At 43.4% G+C, this 23,047-nt stretch overlaps 1 protein-coding gene across 1 annotated transcript in view; it reads left to right on the top strand.

Annotated features, from left to right (window-relative positions):
* Positions 1 to 2,120: 2,120 nt before the first annotated feature.
* Positions 2,121 to 23,047, top strand: part of ttc38 (tetratricopeptide repeat domain 38) — a 22,197-nt gene continuing 1,270 nt past the window's right edge. Inside the window, exons 1-13 of the mRNA XM_035798260.2 lie at positions 2,121 to 2,282; positions 2,800 to 2,877; positions 7,127 to 7,208; positions 7,814 to 7,988; positions 11,161 to 11,334; positions 13,199 to 13,274; positions 13,517 to 13,636; positions 14,050 to 14,109; positions 14,331 to 14,369; positions 16,588 to 16,669; positions 16,819 to 16,993; positions 21,188 to 21,347; positions 22,767 to 22,840. Of these exons, the coding sequence (XP_035654153.1) occupies positions 2,253 to 2,282; positions 2,800 to 2,877; positions 7,127 to 7,208; positions 7,814 to 7,988; positions 11,161 to 11,334; positions 13,199 to 13,274; positions 13,517 to 13,636; positions 14,050 to 14,109; positions 14,331 to 14,369; positions 16,588 to 16,669; positions 16,819 to 16,993; positions 21,188 to 21,347; positions 22,767 to 22,840 (1,325 nt within the window). The 5' untranslated portion in view covers positions 2,121 to 2,252. The remainder of the gene's footprint in view (positions 2,283 to 2,799; positions 2,878 to 7,126; positions 7,209 to 7,813; positions 7,989 to 11,160; positions 11,335 to 13,198; positions 13,275 to 13,516; positions 13,637 to 14,049; positions 14,110 to 14,330; positions 14,370 to 16,587; positions 16,670 to 16,818; positions 16,994 to 21,187; positions 21,348 to 22,766; positions 22,841 to 23,047) is intronic.

Genomic DNA, 23,047 nt, shown 5'->3' with positions numbered 1-23,047 from the left:
TTCTCACTATCAGACACTGTGGATAGGTTGAGCCATCGAGCCCTCTCCTGGGATATCATGAGCCCTGTTGCTCTTCCTGACACCTAGACAGCGGCTTTCAGCAGACGCAGGTTGAGGTCTGTGGCAATACAGATCTTATCCCACAGACCCTTCTCCGGTGTGTACTGAGAGCCCTCACCGCTGTGGTGACTGATCTGTAGACCTTTTCTGTCGCAGAGGACTGGAAGCGCTCCTACTTGGTTGGGAAGGTGGGGCCAGTAGTCGAGGTCATGGAGGACTTCTGGCTGGGGTGTAGATGGGAAGCCACCAGGGTTTCGATGGGGGACCATGTGGGCAAGCCCAATCCCTGCCATGTCAACACAGTCTAACACCAACCTACCTTGGACAGGGTTCTTGGAGGAGAAAGGTGTAGTCCAGGTATGGGTAACCTCCTCCAGGCATTCTGGGAAGACTGGTAGTAGTTGCCTGGATACCCATTTGGCTTTGGGTAGCCTCTTACCCTCGTAGCGGGACGTGGGGGTCTCTGCTACTGCAATGGGCCACCAGTTTATTCGCAGCACGTTTGCACACAACCTGAAGGTCTATACTGAGAACTGGTGGGGATGGCGCCCTGCCTACTTGACCGGTTTTGGATTCCCGGCAGGAGGCTTGGTAGCCTGGCCTGAGGGGACGAAGGAGTCTTTGTCTCCATCCGATGATTCCAAAAGGAGGCTGTTGAAAAACCCTGTGGCGTTGTTATCGTCTCCAATCAGGGAGGCCGGGAGGTCATTGTTGGAGTCCTCCAACAGCGGGGCAGTGGCGTTGAGCTGGTCACCCCAGCTAGCGCTAGCAGTCACTCCACAGTTCCCTGTGGGGATGTCCATTGTCCCTGGTGAGCCATCGCGGGCTCCAGCCTCCATATTGAGGTCCTGTTGACTCAGGCTAGCTTGGCGTGCTAGCCTGCAACAGAGGCTCTTCACAGTGAAATGTGGACAGGAGCCAAGGGTGGCTAAGGCTTCCTGGGCACGTTGCAAGCTGAACACACCAAGTGGGTGTCTTTGACTGATATCTAGTTTCCACAGGAACAGATTCGTGCTGGGAGCTCCTCCTTGTTTGGGGTGGGAGATGCTTTTGTCGCCATAGCTTGGATGCTCTGTTTTTAGCTGTCGGGAAAAAAACTAGCGTGGTAGGCTAGTCCGATTACCCACTGATTGCTAGCTATCTCCGGTGTGATGGCCGGATACCGTTTTTTCTTGTCGAAGTAAAACCACAAAAACTAGCTAGCGTGGTGGCTAGCTTGCTAACGACTAGTCAGTGTTTCGATACAGCTAACTTGGTCTTGAATGAGTTAGCCGTGTCACAGCTGTACCCGTTCCTCCCTCAAATAATGTATCTTGACTATGGTGAAGGGAAAGTAAAATTGTCACCACCAGTCCCGAGAATAGCGCCCAGCAAGCGAGTTGTAAAACTCACTTCTTTGGACAGTTCAGCTAGTTGTGGAAAATGCTGTCATGTTGAAGCTTTCTGATGAGAAGAAAGTTTTGAATGACCCAGAGATGCTGCGTTTGACCTTTTTGTGGGATAGGAGGGACACCCTTTCCAGACGCACACAACTCAATAAAGGTTTTTGACAAACACGCTATAAGTGAAATGCCGAAAGGAATACTTGAAAGAGAACTGTCCTGCATAGCATGCTGCCCCCTGTCATTTCCAATTATTTTGTATATTCCAGAACTAGCACATCTGGTGTAAGTTCAGAAGGAGGCAACAATCAGATAAATGTGCTATGTAGAACAAATATGCCTCTCGGACATGTAGAATAAGAAATCACCCCGGCTCTATGCATTTCTACCTGCGACCTTTGGCAACTGAACTAGGTCTGGATTCTCTAATGAAAAGATCAGTTTGAATACTTGCCCAAATTAAAATCAGGAGTGCTTGTTTTTAACTATGACATAGAGGCTACATCAAATAAGGGCAACTTTCTCAGAATCTACCCTACATAAATGTGTAACATTTACCTGTGACAAATTTGCTGAAAGGTAACCTAATTTTCCCTTTCGCTGTACTCTTATTGGGATATAGGCGCGACAAGGAAGAAACCTGGCGTCTGGACTCTACACACTGACAGATTTAGACCCAAGCCACTTGCTGGTTGAAATGTCCACTCCGGTATTTGTGTGTATCTCCTCAGTACAAAGGGCGGGTGTGTGCAGTCGAAACGGAAAAGTTTAGTCGCGCAAGGAAAAAGAAGACCGCTGCAGTTAGGAGAAATGATTGCGTCTAGTTTCAGGGATTGTCAGGTAAATTAACCAATGTCCAGAGCTGCGTGTTATGTATTGGATTGCATATTATTATTGTTTAAATTCAATAGACTATGATATCGGGAAAGTAGAAAATAGGCTACATCCCACAGGTTGTTTCCTTCCATTAAGCTACTGCGCTGTTGATTGGCCATGCCAAATTTCAGATAGAGGTTAACTGTTTTATTTACAATGGATAAATTACATTTTACATTATTGTCCTGTTTTATTGTCCTGCATGACGGCAAGCTGCATAGGCTACTGTAACTTTTGTAGGCAACATTTTTATCGCGATAAACGATTTTCTATTGCAGTAGCCTAGGCAGTGAAGGTGTCTGTCGGCAATAAACATGTTTAGAGTTTCATGAACTGATGAAGTCAGATAGACTTTGGCCGAGGGACAATTTCCTCCACACACTAAAGTCCCGCTTGATAGCAAAAGTCTCCTAAGGCAAACCGATTAGTTTCCTCTCAAGGGACGTAAGGTTAGTGTGATAACCGCTTTCTATTTCCTTAGGCTTGGAGGGCAGAGGGTCTACCATTGTCCACATCCAGCAATGAGGCCTGCAAAATGTATGATGCTATACTCACACAGGTAGTCATTTTATTAGCTCTGTCTACACACAAACACACACACATTTGTTTTACTATCTTTGTGGTGACCAAACAATTGATTCCCATGAGAAATCCTATTTTCCCTTAACCTTTATCCCTAAACCTAATTGTAGCCCAGCGGCGGTTGGTGCCGTTTAAGATTAGGGAGGATAGCCTTATTTCTATTACAGCATATTGGATGATATTGGATATTCCATTCACCCAGCTCTATGTAACAATCGATAGGTTTATGCTACTACATGATACTCAAATTTTCCCAATACCCATCATAAGGTAGCTACAACCTAGCCTACAAATGAACGTTTATAAAGTAAAGGTTGAGACAAATTGGAGTAATCAAGGTGACACATTCAATACCACCTTCATCTAGCTGATCTGGGGTGTAATCATTAGTCCAAACAGTCAACTAAAACGATAGTTTTTGTTGGACAAATTCAGGCAGGTCCATCCCCGTTTTGTTCCGTTTGCTTCAGTTTAATAAACGTTTTGGAATAAAAAACACCCCCGATCATCCGCACACACAGATTACATTTTCGTAGCAGCCGCATGCAGCGTCATCACTTTGCTTCTTGTATAATTCCTTCTTGCATTTACACTCTCTCTCTCACCTTTTCCCTTCACTTGTCACTTCAATGCCCAACACAACAGTGGTCTGTCACCAGGTGAAAAACCTCTCTTAAGCCCAACCTTCATACCATAACTGCTAACGCTAACCACTACGCAGCCTATATCGTTCTCACCGTATTAGCTAACGTCATAGTCAACATAGCTACTAGAACGAACATGTTAGTAAACCCACAATCCAATCCATGTGTACTATCATGCAGTATAGCAAACAGTTTAGCAATTACACCGGTGGGCCTCGTGGCAATAAATTAATAAAATAGAAAGTTTACCTTGACTTGGAAGAGATGCAGTGTTGGCTAGCCTTAGCTTGCTGGCTAACATGAATAGCATTCCTCTCTGTTTGAGTCAAGTTGTTGAGTTGGCTAAATTAGCTGCATTATTTAGCTACTGGAAGAAGGTGAAAGGTAAGATAAAATACAATGAAATATAGCAAGCTCTCGCTTTCTCACATGTCGCTGCTGCTTCTTAATTTTAGAAATTATTTTAACTGTTCAATTATTGTCTTTCTCTCTTTGAGTCATCTCATCACACGTTATGCACTTCAGTGCTAGATAGCTGTAGCTCATGCGTTCAGAACTAGATTCATTCTCTAAATCCTTTGATTGGATGAACATGTCAGTTCATGCTGCAAGAGCTCTGAATGGTTGGTGGATGTCCTCCAGAAGTCGTCATGAGTACCGTGTAAGTCTATGGAAAGGGGTGAGAACCATGATCCTCCTAGGTTTTGTATTGAAGTCAATGGACCTAGAAGAGGATGGATAATAGCTGTCCTCCGGTTACACCATGGTGCTACACTAGAGGGTTCTGTTGAGGCTGCTGTAGACTTTCATTGCAACTGTTTTAATCAGTTATTTGGTGACCTGAATATAATTACACTGAACAAAAATATAAACGCAACATGCAACAATTTCAACGATTTTACTGAGTTGCAGTTCATATAAGGAAATCAGTCCATTTTAAGTTCATTAGGCCCTAATCTATGGATTTCACATGACAGGGAATACAGATATGCATCTGTTGATCACAGATACCTTAAAAAATAGGTATGGGCGTGGATCAGAAAACCAGTCGATATTTGGTGTTACCACCATTTTCCTCATGCAGCGTGACGCATCTCCTTCGCATAGAGTGGAATATTGTCCCACTCCTCTTCAATAGCCGTGCGAACGAAGCTGCTGGATATTGGCAGGAACTGGAACATATTGTCATACATGTTGATCCAGAGCATCCCAATGCAGTTCTTGGAAGAACTGGGACATTTTTAGCTTCCAAGAATTATGCACAGATCCTTGTGACATGGGGCTGTGCATTATCATGCTGAAACATGAGGTGATGGCGGCGGATGAATGACACAATGGGCCTCAGAATCTCGTCACTGTATCTCTGTGCATTCAAAATGCAATTGTGTTCATTTTCTGTTGCTTATGCCTGCCTGTACCATAACCCCACTGCCAGCATGTGGCTCTCTGTTCACAACGTTGACATCAGCAAACCACTCGCCCACACAACGCCATACACGCTGTCTGCCATCTGCCCAGTACAGTTGACACCGGACTTCATCCGTGAAGAGCACACTTCTCCAGCGTGCCAGGGGCCATCGAAGGTGAGCATGTTCCCACTGAAGTCGGCTACAACGCCGAACTGCAGTCAGGTCAAGACACTGGTGGGAACGACGAGCACGCAGATGAGCTTCCCTGAGACCGTTTCTGACAGTTTGCGCAGAAATTCTTTGGTTGTGCAAACCCACAGTTTCATCAGATGTCGGGGTGGCTGGTCTCCGATGATCCCGCAGGTGAAGAAGCCAGATGTGTAGGTTTTAGGCTGCCGTGGTTACACGTGGTCTGCGTTTGTGAGTCTGGTTGGATATACTGCCAAATTCGCCAAGATGATGTTAGATGTGGCTTATGGTAGAGAAATTAACATGAAATGATCTGGCAACAGTTCTGGTGGACATTCCTGCATACTAATTTCACGCTCTCTCAAAACATGAGACATCTGTTTATTTTCCCAAGCACAAGTTGCACCTGTGTAATGATAATGCTGTTTAATTAGCTTAGTGGTTAGAGCTTTGGGCCAGTAACCGAAAGGTTGATAGATCGAAAACCCAAGCTGACAAGGTAAAAATGTGTTCTGCCCCTGAACAAGGCTGTTCCTAGGCCGTCATTGTAAAAAAGAATTTGTTCTTAACTGACTTGCCTGGTTAAATAAAAATTACAATTATATGCCACACCTGTCAGGTGGATCAAATCAAATGTATTTATATAGCCCTTCGTACATCTGCTGATATCTCAAAGTGCTGTACAGAAACCCAGCCTAAAACCCCAAACAGCAAGCAATGCAGGTGTAGAAGCACGGTGGCTAGGAAAAACTCCCTAGAAAGGCCAAAACCTAGGAAGAAACCTAGAGAGGAACCAGGCTATGTGGGGTGGCCAGTCCTCTTCTGGCTGTGCCGGGTGGAGATTATAACAGAACATGGCCAAGATGTTCAAATGTTCATAAATGACCAGCATGGTCGAATAATAATAAGGCAGAACAGTTGAAACTGGAGCAGCAGCATGGCCAGGTGGACTGGGGACATCAAGGAGTCATCATGTCAGTTAGTCCTGGGGCATGGTCATAGGGCTCAGGTCCTCCGAGAGAGAAAGAAAGAGAGAAGGAGAGAATTAGAGAACGCACACTTAGATTCACACAGGACACTGAATAGGACAGGAGAAGTACTCCAGATATAACAAACTGACCCTAGCCCCCCGACACAAACTACTGCAGCATAAATACTGGAGGCTGAGACAGGAGGGGTCAGGAGACACTGTGGCCCCATCCGAGGACACCCCCGGACAGGGCCAAACTGGAAGGATATAACCCCACCCACTTTGCCAAAGCACAGCCCCCACACCACTAGAGGGATATCTTCAACCACCAACTTACCATCCTGAGACAAGGCTGAGTGTAGCCCACAAAGACCTCTGGATGGATATATTGGAAAAAGAAAAAGGCTCACTAAATCGGCGTAAACAAATGTATGCACAAAATGTGAGAGAAATTAGCTTTTCATTACATTTGGAACCTTTCTGGGGACTTTTATTCAGCTCATGAAACATTGGACCAACACTACATGTTGCGTTTACATTTTTGTTAAGTATAGTTTTATCAACAAAAATAGCCTTTCGTGACCTAACACTCACAATTTACTGACTTTGCTGATAGCTACTTTATTGAAGAAAATGTACTTCGCTAGATGGGACAACCACACATCACATTATCTTAAATGCACCAACTGTAAGTCGATCTGGATAAGACCGTCTGGTAAATGACTAAAATGTAAAAAGGATCACTTTTAATGTTTCACTTGACATTTTTGTGAAATTCACTGAGTAGGATGGTCCTCCCTTCCCCCCTCTAAGGAGCCTACACTGTTGTAACCTTGAATCTAACCCCTAAGCCTAAAATGGCCTTTTTCCTTGTGGTAAAAAAAAAGTAACAATGGTCATTGTGTATAATTGCTGACATAAACCTTACAACTTACTGGAGAGAGACATATGTTCCTTTTTGTGATCTGAACACATTCTGTTAAACTTTTGGGGGTTTGTTATCTTAAATCCCAGTATGTAACCTGGCGCAATGATGAGAACCTTGGAGGAGTCGAGGGATGCATGTCTGCAGTCAAGTCAGCTGACCCTGACTTTGGTATGTAAGAACATAGTGAGACTTCTAGTAATCAATTTTTCCTCATAAAAAAGATAGCATTGTATGGGTGTTAAACCCTTAGTAGGCCTGCACAGAATCCTATTCAGCCTATAAAGATACATTATTAACAAGCACTCGAAAGAGGTTACTGGAGCATTAAGGCTATAGCAATGACACTCACTAGGCTACATTCAGGACTTCAGTCTAAATACAGTACAACATTGTAACATTGAGGATTAAGCTAACATTGAAGTGTAGTACAGTGCTGTGAGCGTCCCAGTCTGAAATCAACCCTAGCCTTACGTCAGGACACTTCTCATAGATCTGAACGGAGCGGATGGGTGTAACCAATCTGGTGGAAATTCTACCTTCCTTTCAGATGACGAGGTGGAGCCATGGCCATATTATTTTACATCCATACAATTCTTTCAGATCATTGAGAAGTGTCTAGGATTGGAGCTATGAGGTTGAATTCCAACTATCCGATGTTAACTCTGAGGGTCTACATTTATCACGACGACTGTAGCTTTTGAGAGAATAGTGAATGAGTATCTAGGGGTTGACTAGGCCTTCAGACTTACCAAAAGTGTCCCTGTGCCCTGTAGTGATGGGTCATGTGATCAGCACGGGGATGGAGCTGGTGGGGACAGGGAGTTCGGTTCTTCTGAACGAGCGCCTGGCCAGCGCAGTGAAGAGGACTGTAGAGCTCTGCCAGATCCAGCAGGACATTACCACCAGGGAGAGGCTGCACGTCAGGGCCATGGAGCACTTCTCCAAGGGGTGAGAACCAGGGAACCACTGGAGATCTGAGAGCGATCTGGGTCTGTAGCCACAAAACATCTCAGAAAAAGTCCTAGGAATCCTGTTAACCTATTTTAAAATGACAACAAACACCCAGCTAAAGGTAGGTTTTTAGGATGATGGTAGTACACTGCCCAGACAAACTCTAAGCCAGGAGTAAAATCAACTCATAAGTTTCTCAGCTGGTCATCCCGACAGTTTGAGTTACCGCAAAGGAAAGCTGGTGATGACGCTCTGACTTTGTTGCAAAATGATGGGGAATATCCAATCGCTGTACGGCATCGCCATCTGTGAACTCTATAGGTAATGTACTTCAGACAACCACGGTGAATGTGACTGTACATCAAATGTTGCAATGGTAAAAAGTTTGATCAAATTGTCACCCCGCACGATCACTTTGCCTACTCTTAATTATTGCCTAATATGTTGGCCTGCATAACCAATTCTGATGGGTGTTAAAAGCAGAATTTGGACAATATTACAGTCAACACACTTGACACTCCGGTTTAACATCTCCAAATTGCTAGGGTACAGTAGGGGTGTATTTATTAAAGAAACTGTTTACCGTTTTAAGAACTAAATGGAACGAAGCGGGGAGGGCCCTACCTGAGTTTGTCCAATAGAAACTCTTGTTTGCATTTTCCATTTGGAGTGACTGGTTTCTGTTGCAAGACGTTTTGCAAATCGGCATAATGATTACACTTGCCGATAATGTTGCATACAACGTTAACATAAGCCCTAGATGACTTCAATTGCCCAACTTATAGGCATACCCAATGTAGATATCTTTTTTTAACAATGTGATGTTGTGCTCCAAAAGGATCACTTGAAATAACATGATGTAGCTAATTTAATAATAAAAAAGCCAAACATGTTTATTAGCTTAGTGATTATAAGTATTCAGGTATATATAATTGTGTAATAGGTCTCATGTGAAATCATAGTCGGAAGTGCAAGATGTACAGTACCAGTCAAAAGTTTGGACACCTACTCATTCAAGGGTTTTTCCTTTACATTCTACATGGTAGAATAATAGTGAAGACATCAAAACTATGAAATAACACATGGAATCATGTAGTAACCAAAAATGTGTTAAACAAATCTAAATGGATGACTGCCAAGAGTGTGCAAAGCTTTCTCTCAACCAGCTTCATGAGTTAGTCACCTGGAATGCATTTCAATAACAGGAGTGCCTAGTTAAAAGTTCATTTGTATAATGTCTTTCCTTCTTGATGCGTTTGTGCCAATCAGTTGTGTTGTATGGGAGGTATACAGAATATAACCCTATTTGGTAAAAGACCAAGTCCATATTATGGCAAGAACAGCTCAAATAAGCAAGGAGAAATGACAGTCCATTATTCCTTTAAAACATGGTCATTCAATGCGGAAAATTTCAGTAATTTTTTAAGTGTCTTCAAGTGCAGTTGCAAAAACCATCAAGTGCTATGATGAAACTGTCTCTCATGAGGACCGCCACAGGAAAGGAAGACCCAGAGTTACTTCTGCTGCAGAGGATAAGTTCATTGGAGTTATCTGCCTCAGAAATTGCAGCACAAATAAATGCTTCAGAGTTCAAGTAACAGACTGATCTCAACATCAATTGTTCAGAGGTAACTAGGTAAATCAGGCCTTCATGTTCGAATTGCTGCAAAGAAACCACTACTAAAGGACACCAGTAATAAGAAGAGACTTGCCTGGGCAAAGAAACACGAGCAATGGACATTAGACTGGTAGAAATCTGTCATTTGGTTTGCTGAGTCCAAATTTGAGATTTTTGGTTCCAACCGCCGTGTCTTTTTGAGACGCAGAGTAGGTGAACGGATGATCTCCGTATGTGTGGTCCCCACTGTGAAGCATGGAGTGATGGTGTGGGGGTGCCTTGCAGGTGACACTGAGGGATTTTATTTAGAATTTAAGGCACACTAAACCAGCACGGCCACCTCAGCGATACGTCATCCCATCTGGGTTGTGCATCATTTCATTTTCAACAGCAAAAGTGAGTGATAGAGTGCTGCATCAGATGACCTAGCCTCCACAATCACCCAACCCAATTGAGGTGGTTTGGGATGAGTTGAACAACTGAAGGAAAAGCAGTCAACAAGTGCTCAGCATATGGGGGAAATCCTTCCAGATTGTTGGAAAAGTGTTCCAGTTGAAGCTTGTTGAGAATGCCTCGTGTGTGCAAAGCTGTCAAGGAAAAGGTTGGCTACTTTGAAGAATCTAAAATATTAATTATATTTTGATTTACACTTATTTTGTTGGTTACTGCATGATTCCAAATGTGTCATTTCATTAGTTTTGATTTCTTCACTAAAATTCCACAATGTAGAAAATAGTAAAAATAAAGAAAAACCCTTGGAGTAGGTTTGTCCAAACTTTTGATTGGTACTGTAGGTCTAAGTTAATTATGGATTGATCATATAGAAGTATCAAAACCATTATTTTAAGAACTCCAAAGAATTTGCATGTGGTGGAGGAACCACTTACTCGCTGCATTTGTCTATTATCAAGACACCTGCTAGTAACACTTAACTGGTTAGGATAGCTCATGTGGTCTCCTAAATATCTGACTAGGTATGACGCTGATGACGAAAGAAGCTTCATGCATAGATTTTTACCTGTATGAGTAAAATGTCTCTATCCTCCCATCTTCTACTCGGGAGACGCTTAGTGGATAAGGGCCCTAATTTACATTATTGTTCCCAGGGGACAATAGAACTGTACTAGCACTGATATTGAGGTCCAAATTTTGGACAGCAGAAGAGATTCCACAAGCGAAAACAAAACCACATCTGTTCGGCTCGTCTTGTGTAATAGCCTTGGAACAGGGTCAAAGGAATACACTGGAGAATTGAGGTCACCCAGCAAAACAGACCATTCACACACCAGTATCTTTGTTTTTACCAGGCGACTCGGCCTTATGACTTCGTCACATGCTTCTAAAAACAGTTCCTTCCTTAAGTCTACAAATACATCTAAGCTATAGAAAAAATCATATGAATCTCCAAGAGCACAATTAAGTAGCACAACTCCAATCTAAAACCAAAGTAACATCTCTCATTTGATCTGATGTTGATTTGCTTTCATTGCGTTCCTGTGGTTTTAATGTGACTTAAGACAATAGAGAATAACTACTGTCTGTCCCCTGTAGGAACTTCCCTAAGGCGTGTGATGTTTGGGAGGAGATCCTGGTGGAACACCCTACTGACCTGCTCGCCCTGAAGTTTGCCCACGACAGCTTCTTCTACCTAGGGGCACAGATCCAGATGAGAGACTCTGTGGCCCGGGTGCTGCCTCACTGGAAGCCCCACATGCCTCTCTATAGGTAGGTGCTGCCTCACTGGAAGCCCCACATGCCTCTCTATAGGTAGGTGCTGCCTCACTGGAAGCCCCACATGCCTCTCTATAGGTAGTCATTACACAATTGCACATGGGTCTTTTTTTTTCTCTGAGGATATGCAATTGTTAGCTGTACCAAGGGGGTATTATCTGATTGTCAGGGCATTGTGATAGGTTCATGGCATTTACACTGAACAAAAATATAAATGCAACTTGTAAAGTGTTGGTTTCATGAGCTGAAATAAAATATCCCAGAAATGTTGCATATGCACAAAAAGCTTATTCCTCACCAATGTCTTGACCTGACTGCAGTTTAGCGCCGTAACCGACTTCAGTGGGCAAATTCTCACCTTCTATGGCCACTGGCACGCTGGTGAAGTGTGCTCTTCGTGGATGAATCAAGTACTGAGACGCAAGGTTTCAGTCAGATATAGCCTTTGTAATACTGTATTTTTCATATCAAATCAAATCAAATTTTATTTGTCACATACACATGGTTAGCAGATGTTAAATGCGAGTGTAGCGAAATGCTTGTGCTTCTAGTTCCGACAATGCAGTGATAACCAACAAGTAATCTAACTAACAATTCCAAAACTACTGTCTTATACACAGTGTAAGGGGATAAGGAATATGTACATAAGGATATATGAATGAGTGATGGTACAGAGCAGCATACAGTAGATGGTATCGAGTACAGTATATACATATGAGATGAGTGTGTAGACAAAGTAAACAAAGTGGCATAGTTAAAGTGGCTAGTGATACATGTGTTACATAATGATGCAGTCGATGATGTAGAGTACAGTATATACATATGCATATGAGATGAATAATGTAGGGTAAGTAACATTATATAAGGTAGCATTGTTTAAAGTGGCTAGTGATATATTTACATAATTCCCATCAATTCCCATTATTAAAATGGCTGGAGTTGGGTCAGTGTCAATGACAGTGTGTTGGCAGCAGCCACTCACACTGTTAGTGGTGGCTGTTTAACAGTCTGATGGCCTTGAGATAGAAGCTGTTTTTCAGTCTCTCGGTCCCAGCTTTGATGCACCTGTACTGACCTCGCCTTCTGGATGATAGCGGGGTGAACAGGCAGTGGTTCGGGTGGTTGATGTCCTTGATGATCTTTATGGCCTTCCTGTAACAACGGGTGGTGTAGGTGTCCTGGAGGGCAGGTAGTTTGCCCCCGGTGATGCGTTGTGCAGTCCTCACTACCCTCTGGAGAGCCTTACGGTTGAGGGCGGAGCAGTTGCCGTACCAGGCGGTGATACAGCCCGCCAGGATGCTCTCGATTGTGCATCTGTAGAAGTTTGTGAGTGCTTTTGGTGACAAGCCGAATTTCTTCAGCCTCCTGAGGTTGAATAGGCGCTGCTGCGCCTTCTTCACGACGCTGTCAGTGTGAGTGGACCAATTCAGTTTGTCTGTGATGTGTATGCCGGGGAACTTAAAACTAGCTACCCTCTCCACTACTGTTCCATCGATGTGGATAGGGGGGTGTTCTCTTGAGGGCCATTCTTGTTAAATAACTCATAGTATTTCATCATAGGCTCCCACTCGGCTAGACAGTAATTGCCTCTGTATATAAGTGTTTACTGTGATCAACAATCACCGCTGGCAGTCAGACCATGAGTCCCAACAGTCGATTTCAAATCGAATGATCCCATTTTCAAACTTTTTTTTCTTTCTTTTTTTCCCCCAAAAACAAATGGATGGCTATTTATTCTAGGGCGTTGTAATTCATCCTTAAATGCACTACACGAATATTGACCTAGCTAGCTTGCCTCGGGTCTGCTATTGCTCTAGCACTGCTTTAATACTTGTACTTTCTTTGCTTTTTCCTGCAGCTACCTAAAAGGCTTATATTCCTTTGGACTTCTGGAGACTCATTTTTATGACCAGGCTGAGAAAATAGCTAAAGAGGTGAGATGTTTCTGGCGGTGTCAATTTGCCATGGAAATGATTTGGAGCTGTCAATCATTCATTCTGTCGTCTTGCAACGATGACCTCAGCTGGTTAAATTGTCCAACCTTCATAGCAATCAAACCACATTCAGAAGATGTCTATTACTGTGCAGACGTTTCTGTTGCGTAGGCAATCAACTAGACTGACCAATGTGCTACCATGAGGTAGTTCAATCTACAATCTTCTCCTCTAACCCTCAGGGCCTGGCTCTAACCCCGGAGGATGCCTGGTGTGTCCACTCTGTAGCCCACGTCTACGAGATGAAGGCTGAGGTGGAAAAGGGCCTCAAGTTCATGGAGAGCACAGAGAAAGACTGGGCGGTGGGTTTTCATCACGAGTCCAACTGCTGCATGTTATGTCATTCAACACCTCAATATGGCCTGGTACCAGATCTGTTTGTGCTGACTTGCCAGCTCCTTGAAAAAAAAAAAAAAAATTTTTTATTTAACTAGGCAAGTCAGTTAAGAACAAATCCATTATTTATTATGAAGGCCTACTGAGGAACAGTGGGTTAACTGCCATTTTCAGTAGCAGAACGACTGATTTTTACCTTGTCATCTCAGAGATTCAATCCAGCTACCTTTCAGTTACTGGCCCAACGCTCTAACCACTAGGCCACGTGCCGCCCCAACTCCTATAGTCATTGTCATGCCAATGCATACAGCTCTGGCACCAGGCTAGGCTTGAACTATCTGTGTAAATACGTAATTAACTTTGACGTTTTCATTTGCAGGGATGTGACATGCTAGCCTGTCACAACTACTGGCATTGGGCCCTATACTTCATCGAAAAGGTACAGATTGTAATGAGATACTCCAATCAAGTGCACTGTTATCACACAGTAGGGCTGTTGGGGATATAATTTATATATGTTGTACCTTTCTGTGGGTTCTCTGAAGTGTGAAGTTGATTACAGTTGGACATGTTTGTATTAGTGTGCATTATCTGTGTAATTAACTTTAAGACTCATACTTGTTTTTCAATTTGGATTTGTTTGTGTTTTCTCCCCCGCAGGGAGATTATGATGCAGCTCTGAACATATTTGACAGCCAGGTTAGTGCTCTCAATAAGTTCTCATCAAGACTAATTTGGCCTCGCAGATGGCGTACCAAAGGCCTTCCAAGAATCCTACTGTAGCAGCACTTACTGTATGGGAGCAGAGTAAAAGCTATAAGGTGTGGTTATGTTGTGCTGCAGACTTGGGGTCACCTTAAAATATAAGTTCAATCGGTTTTTGTTCACAACATGATAGCAATGTGGTATTTTTATGGGCAAAGAGTAAATCCAAAGCGAATTGGGGGCGGGGGGGGGGTCAGTGCCGTAACTAAGGTTGCTGCAGGGAGTTTCAGACCTCACTAAAACTCCAATGTTCCAATATCTAGTGGAAAGCCTTCCCAAAAGAGGGGAGGATGTACTTACTTTTGGGTGGGTGGGACACAACTACTCATTCTAGGGTCTTTATTAAGACTATTTTCTACATTGGTGAATAATATTGAAGATATCAAAACTATGAATAACACATATGGAATCATGTAGTAGTCCTGTTGAAAAACAAATGATAGTACCACTAAGCGCAAACCAGATTGGATGTCGTATAGCTGCAGAATGCTGTGGTAGCCATGCTGGTTAAGTGTAGGTGATCATCCGTTCACCTACTCTGCGTCTCACAAAGACACGGCGGTTGGAACCAAAAATCTCACATTTGGAGGACCGATTTCCACCGGTCTAATGTCCATTGCTCGTATTTCTTGGCAAAAGCAAGTCTCTTCTTCTTATTGATGTCCTTTTAGTAGTGGTTTCTTTGCAGCAATTGGACCGTGAAGGCCTGATTCATGCAGTCTCCTCTGAACAGTTGATGTGTCTGTTACGTGAACTCTGAAGCATTTATTTGGGCTGCAATTTCTGAGGCTGGTAACTCTAATGAACTTATCCTCTGCAGCAGAGGTAAATTTGGCTCTTCCTTTCTTGTGGCGGTCCTCATGAGAGCCAGTTTCATCATAGTGATTGATGGTTTTTGCGACTGCACTTGAAGAAACGTTCAAAGTTCTTTAAATGTTCCGTATTGACTGACCGATGGGCTGTTTCTCTTTGCTTATTTGTTCTTTCCATAACATGGACTTGGTATTTTACCAAATAGGGAGATCTTCTGTATACTACCCCTACCTTGTCACAACACAAGTGATTGACTCAAACGCATTCAGAAGTTAAGAAATTCCACAAAGTAACTTTTAAGAGGGCACACCTGTTAATTGAAATGCATTCCAGGTGACTACCTCTTGAAGCTGGTTGAGATAATGAGTGCAAAGCTGTCAAGTCAAAGGGTGGCAACTTTGAAGAATCTCAAATGTAAAATATATTTTGATTTGGTTAACACTTTTTATATATATTTTTTTCTCTTACAACATGATTCCCTATGTGTTATTTCATAGTCTACAATGTAGAACATAGTAAAAAAAAAAAGAAAGAAAAGCCCTCAAATGATTAGGTGTGTCCAAGCTATTGACTGTGTGTGTTATATATTCTGTTATTAATATTAGAAAACATGTGTCCTAGTATGTAGTTACAGCCCTGGAAAATATGAACAGTAAAGCAACATTGTGTCTCTGGAACATATGCTGTAATTTTATAATAAGCTAAATAAACTGGGTGGTTCGAGCCCTGAATGCTGATTGGCTGACAGCCGTGGTCTATCAGACCGTATAGTTTTACTGCTTTAATTACATTGGAAACCAGTTTCTTATAGCAATAAGGCACCTCGGGGGTTTGTGGTATATGGCCACTCCAAGCCCTCCATGTTGCGTCGTGGATAAGAACAGTCATATACCACACCCCCTCCTGCCTTATTGCTTAAATACAGCAGTCAAGTCTGCCCTTATTATTTTATTGGTACATTGGGAATGGATAGGGAACTACTGTATCAATTCTTGAAAGTAAAGCAAGTATGAGGTGGTAGGGTAGCCTAGTGGTTAAAGTGTTGGACTAGTAAACGAAACGTTGCAAGTTCAAATCTCCGAGCTGACAAGGTACAAATCTGTCGTTCTGCCCCTGAACAGGCAGTTAACCCGCTGTTTCTAGGCCGTTATTGAAAATAAGAATTTGTTCTTAACTGACTTGCCTAGTTAAATAAAGGTCAAATTAAAAAAATTAAAAAATGAGCGAATTGATATTCCCTTGTTGGAGAGGCATTTAAACACATAGTTACCCATACGGCTGAAGTCACAGGTTGTGACATACGGCTGTGTACTGAACAGAAGTGACTGTTTCCCCTCAGGTGTCTCGGCGTGGTAGGGCTTCAGGGGCCATGCTGGACACTGTGGACGCCTGCTCTCTACTCTACAGACTGGAGATGGAGGGTTAGACATACTTACTGCTCAAGTTTACTGTTACGTGCACTCAACTTACTATGTGTATCTAGTGTCTAGTCAGGTGTGTGTGTGTCTTATCGATAGGCTTGTGTTCAATGTTTGTGTGTCTTTTGATTTACTTTCCTCCTGTGTGTCAGGTGTGTGCGTGAAGGACCGCTGGCGGGAGCTGCAACAACTCACAGAGCCCCACACTGACGACCATGTGCTGTTGTTCAACGACCTCCACTTCCTCATGTCGTCGCTGGGAGCCAAGGAGTCCGGGGGAGCGGCCCAGTCCCAGCGCCTGCTGGAGGGCCTCCGGGAGCGGGCCAAGTGAGCACCACACCACCGCTGGCTTATGGAACTCCTACACAGCCCCCTTACATAACACACGAGGAGAAAACGAGTGGGAGTATGACTGGTGGGGTGAGAGGGATAAGCCTCAGAGTGGAGAGAGAGCTCAGGGTTGCTCACTCTCTGTTGCGCTCTCCCACAGGTTGTGGTGTTTACGTGTGTGGCTGTAATGTGTTCTGACACCCCTGACCACAGGCTCTATACACTATGTTCCTCAGCGAACAACCCCTTCTGCCAAAAAATCAGATCCTGGGCAGTTGTCATGTTTCTGATTGTTACGTAACAGGAAAATATAGCGTGGAGGCAGCCAAGGCACCTTTGGGCCAATGCAGCTTTTTGAGAGGGGAAAAATCAATTCCCAAAGTGAGGAGAGAAACTCAATTCTATTTTGAATTGGCCGACTGGGCTCTTTCAGATGCGCTTTTGGTCAATTAATTTTGCTTGTGTAATGCTTTCTGTTATGAAAATTTGCATCCGGGTATCCTGGAAGGATATTGATCTCATTCCGTCAACAGAGGATGTCTGGTTGCTCTTCAAAACTGATTTTATCACCATCTTAAATCAATGAGCATGCCCCGTTCAAAAATGTAGAACTAAGAACAGATATAGCCCTTTGTTCACCCCAGACTTGACTGCCCTTGACCAGCACAAAAACATCCTGTGGTGTTCTGCATTAGCATCGAATAGCCACCGTGATATGCAACTTTTCAGGGAAGTCAGGAACCGATTTATAGTCAGTTAAGAAAGTGAAGGCTAGCTTTCTCAAACAGAAAATGGTTTCCTGTAGCACTAACTCCAAAAAGTTCTGGCACACTGTAAAGTCCATGGAGAGTAAGATCACCTCCTCCCAGCTGCCCACTGCACTGAGGATAGGGAACACTGTCACCACCGATAAATCTACGATAATCGATCATTTCAATAAGCATTTTTCTACGACTGGCCATGCTTTCCACCTGGCTGGTCATGGGTGCACCTCAGCCACGCTCCACGGTCCTAAACAATATCATAACCGCCATCGATAAAAGACAGTACTGTGCAGCCGTCTTCATCGACCTGGCCAAGGCTTTCTGTCAATCACAGCGTTCTTATCGGCAGACTCAATAGACTTGGCTTCTCAACTGACTGCCTCGCCTGGTTCAACAACTACTTCTCAGAGTTCAGTGTGTCAAATTGGAGGGCCTTTTGTCCGGACCTCTGGCAGTCTCTATTGGGGTGCCACAGGGTTCAATCCTCGGGCCGACTCTTTTCTCTGTATATATCAATGACGTTGCTCTTGCTGCTGGTGATTCCCTGATCCACCTCTACGCAGACGACACCATTCTGTATACATCTGGCCTTTCTTTGGACTCCTCCAAATGAGCTTCAACGCCATACAAAACTCCTTCCGTGGCCTCCAACTGCTTTTAAATGCTAGTAAAACTAAGTGCATTCTCTTCAACTGATTGCTGCCCCCCGCCTGTCTAGCATCACTATTCTGGACGGTTCTGACCTAGAATATGTGGACAACTACAAATACCTAGGTGTCTGGTTACTGTAAACTCTCCTTCCAGACTCACATTAAGTGTCTCCAATCCTAAATTAAATCTAGAATCGGCTTCCTATTTTGCAACAAAGCCTCCCTCACTCATGCTGCCAAACACCCTCGTAAAACTGACTATCCTACTGATCCTTGACTTCAGCGATGTCATTTATAAAATAGCCTCCAATACTCTACTCAGACTACATCCAGTTTGCTATCACAGTGCCATCTGTTTTGTCACCAAAGCTCCATATACTCCCCACCACTGCGACCTGTATGCTCTTGTTGGCTGGCCCTCACTATATTTGTATTTTTTTTTTACCCCTTTTTCTCCCCAATTTCGTGGTATCCAATTGTTTAGTAGCTACTATCTTGTCTCATCGCTACAACTCCTGTACGGGCTCGGGAGAGAAGAAGGTTGAAAGTCATGCGTCCTCCGATACACAACCCAACCAAGGCGCACTGCTTCTTAACACAGCGCCAACCAACCCGGAAGCCAGGCGCACCAATGTGTCGGAGGAAACACCATGCACCTGGCAACCTTGGTTAGCACGCACTGCGCCCGACCCGCCACAGGATTCGCTGTTGCGCGATGAGACAAGGATTTCTCTACCGGCCAAACCCTCCCTAACCCGGACAACGCTAGGCCAATTGTGCGTCGCCCCACGGACCTCCCGGTCACGGCCGGTTACGACAGAGCCTGGGCGCGAACCCAAATCTGGCCCTCACTATATATTTGTCGCCAAACCCACTGGCTCCAGGTCATCTATAAGTCTTTGCTAGGCAAAGCCCTGACTTATCTCAGCTCACTGGTCACCATAGCAACACCCACCCGTAGCACGCGCCCCAATGGGTATATTTCACTTGTCATCCCCAACACTTCCTTTGGCCGCCTTTCCTTCGAGTCCTCTGCTGCCAATAACTGGAACGAATTGCAAAAATCACTGAAGCTGGAGTCTAACTTTAAGCAGCAGCTGTCAGAGCTTGTTCTCAACTGGCCTACCTGGTTAAATAAAGGTCAAATAAAAATCTGGAAAATAAAAAAGTTCTAACTAGCCAATGTCACTAGGTGAGTGGATGGTAGCTAATAGACTTGCTCTTTATGAGCCACAAACTTAACCAACTACTGCTATCTTAAATGTGTGTTGAGCCGTAGAGTTGACTGTAGTAAAATCCTTTATCTTATTTGGTGTTTCTTGTGTTGTTTGGTGAGATCCCCAGCCACACACACCATGTGTCTTTACAGATCGCCTGATGTTTACCGCCACCATTTGTCTACCACCATTTGTCTGGTCCTAGTGGTCGAGTGTAATTTCCCAAATAAAACCAAAATATAAGTACTGTGACAGAGTAGGCTACCAAAAATGATCGTTTATTTGATTCCTTTGAGGCTTCCTTTGTTTCCGTGTTTGTGAACAGTGATGCAGAGTTAGAAAACATATCACGCTACTATTATACCAAAAAAAAAGATTTCTTTAAAACCACATTGTAGACCACTCAAATAGTTTTTAGTGTCTCAAAAATCAAACCTGGTACAGACATCATCTATAATGCATTACATCATCTATACACGTTTGCATAAGCAAAGTACAGTGAATGAAAGGACAATTGTAAAGAAACCTCTCCGTTGGAGGATACGGTGGCAGGCTTTGGCGCGGGCATTTCCATTATTGTTACTGGATAAAACGTCACTATTTATTTTCATCAAGACCGTGAAAATGTTAATTTTGGCTGGACAGCTGACAAAGATCATCCCTTATTTCGTTGTATGAGCTTCAGTTTCAACGGAGCCGTCATTACAGAAAGTACATACACATTTACAAGGTAGGCCACCCATGGCTTTACACTTTGTAATGATGGCACCAAGGGCACAATTCACATGGTCAGCTTCATACTTAACAGACACATTGTAATCCAAAAATGCATTCATAATCAACCCCAGATACTTGTGCTCACTGACAACGTTAATATGGCAGGAGAACATTAAAGGTGTTCTAGGTTTTTTTTTTCTATAGAGTACGGCTTTTTGTCTACATTGATATTCAGTTTCCATTGTTCACACCAGTTAACAATATTTACCATTTTCTTGAAGCTCATCTTCAGTTTCAGAGCTCAATACGATGCCATTTGCATATAAAATTGTTGAGACGGACACCTTTTTCTAGGGCTTTGATGGCCAGAGTAGAATGATAAATATACATTGAGAACGGAATAGGTGATCAAATGCAACCCTGTTTCACACCAATGTCTAGGAATCTTATTGGAATGCATGGACTAGTCTAGAGATTTTATGAAAGCAACTCTGTCTGGTGGGATGTGTTGTCATTTCACGCGTTTCTCTCTTCTGCAATCACATACAGTAATGCCCTACACTATCTATTATCAGATGTTAATCCTACAACGTTTTGTAAATCCAATTGGCCTTTTAGTCTGGCTGTGTACGGCTGATGCCCTGAAGCTTCTGGTCATGAACTGTATTTGACAGTACAGAATAAACCTCAGACCTCGTTTTGCTAGTAACATCATGGTGACACCATTTCTGCAGGGATCACATACAGTTCAGTGAGAGCATACATTCATTTATTTTTTTGTAAGTATAATAGGGCTTTTGACATCTCTATTGTCTTCGATCTTCTCTCCTGCTGTGTGTCTAGTGTTCCAGAGGAGAACTACCAGCACCTGCTGGCTGGCAGCGTGGGGCTGCCCATGTGTCAGGCGCTGCTGGAGTACGACCAGGGCAACTACAGCCGTGCCGTGGAACTCCTGCAGCCCATACGCTACCGCATGATGGAGATAGGAGGCAGTGACGCGCAGGTGAGCCCCCATTTTGTGAACCATCGGGGGGTTTTCAGGAGCTCTATGGGCTTTCAAACCTACGCCTGGAGTGAAAAGCATGTTCAATAGGGAATGTCCTTTTTGGAAGTGCTTTTTAGACCAGGAATAGATATAATCTATGTCAGAAAAAAGGACCTTTGACGAACACTCACTGAGGCATTCAGGCTATGGCAGTCTGTGTTTCTAATAGGCCTATGGGAATGTAAAGCACAATGCAATGAGTGATAAATCATTTAACCCTGTGTTAATTTAACCACAATACAATAGTCCTTAAGCGCTGTTCATAGGGAAACGATCCTTATTTAGGTACAACCATAGAACTAAGAATGAATGGGCTTGGAAGCTCTTACCCTGGCAATTGACGCGTAGCACGCGCTCCAGCAGGTGTATCTCACTGATCATCCCTAAAGCCAACACCTCATTTGGCCGCCTTTCGTTCCAGTTCTCTGCTGCCTGTGACTGGAACGAATTGCAAAAAAATCGCTGAAGTTGGAGACTTATCTCCCTCACCAACTTCAAACATCAGCTATCTGAGCAGCTAACCGATCGCTGCAGCTGTACATAGTTTATCGGTAAATAGCCCACCCATTTTTACCTACCTCATCCCCATACTGTTTTTATTTATTTACTTTTCTGCTCTTTTGCACACCAATGTCTCTACCTGCACATGACCGTCTGATCATTTATCACTCCAGTGTTAATCTGCAAAATTGTAATTATTCCCCTACCTCCTCATGCCTTTTGCACACATTGTATATAGACTCTCTTTTTTTTCTACTGTGTTATTGACTTGTTAATTGTTTACTCCGCAGTTGCAAATGAGAACTTGTTCTCAACTAGCCTACCTGGTTAAATAAAGGTGAAATAAAACATGTAAAAAATTAAAACTGGTAAACTCATGGGTACACTCAATGGCTGCCTGGTATTGTGATGCAATAATTTCCATGGTAATTTGGAATGTTCCATCAACTGATGCTGGATTGACATTTTTAAATGATGCTAACCGATGTGGCTCATGTAATGTCAGTAGAGATGACTCAACAAATCACAGCACAGATTGAAGGGTACTCTTCCTGGCATGGGTACTGTACACTCAAAATGGCTGCCAGTACACCCATTATGTTATCATTGACCTGAATGGAGATGCCCTTTCTATTCATTCGTATTTCTATGGGTACAACAGCAGGGTCGTATTCACTTGGGAAGAACTGGGAGAAAACGGGCAGGTGCCACCCGAACTTGTCCAATAAGATGTTTTTTTCCCGTTGCACAACCTTTTTGAAATGGTGTGCCCTAGTGAACATGATCCAGAGAGGTAGACACAGCGTTTCTTCTGTGGTAAAAACATATGTTGGGTCTAGTGTGTATTGTAATTGCCTTGTTTGTTCCATTTCTCAGAGAGACGTCTTTAATCTGCTGCTGATTCACGCAGCAATGAAGTCAGGAGTGACTCATCACCAGAAATTAGCCAGGTAAAATACATTGATGGGCTGCCTCCAATTGAAAGGCTTTTTACTCCGATTTGCTTTGTTATTAGCCCCGAGGTCACTTCAATGCTGTGCCACTGTGATTGGACAATGACGTAGATGCCGAGCATGTTTCTTTCTCAAAATAGACATCGATGAGACAAAAAGTGTTGGGTTCTGAACAAACAGGAGTTAACTCAAACGCACAACTAG

Source organism: Oncorhynchus keta, chromosome 22, assembly GCF_023373465.1.
Source record: "Oncorhynchus keta strain PuntledgeMale-10-30-2019 chromosome 22, Oket_V2, whole genome shotgun sequence".
In the NCBI taxonomy this organism is placed as follows: Eukaryota; Metazoa; Chordata; class Actinopteri; order Salmoniformes; family Salmonidae; genus Oncorhynchus; species Oncorhynchus keta.
Note: the sequence above shows the minus strand (reverse complement) of the source record. Positions and strands in the feature narration are given on the sequence as shown.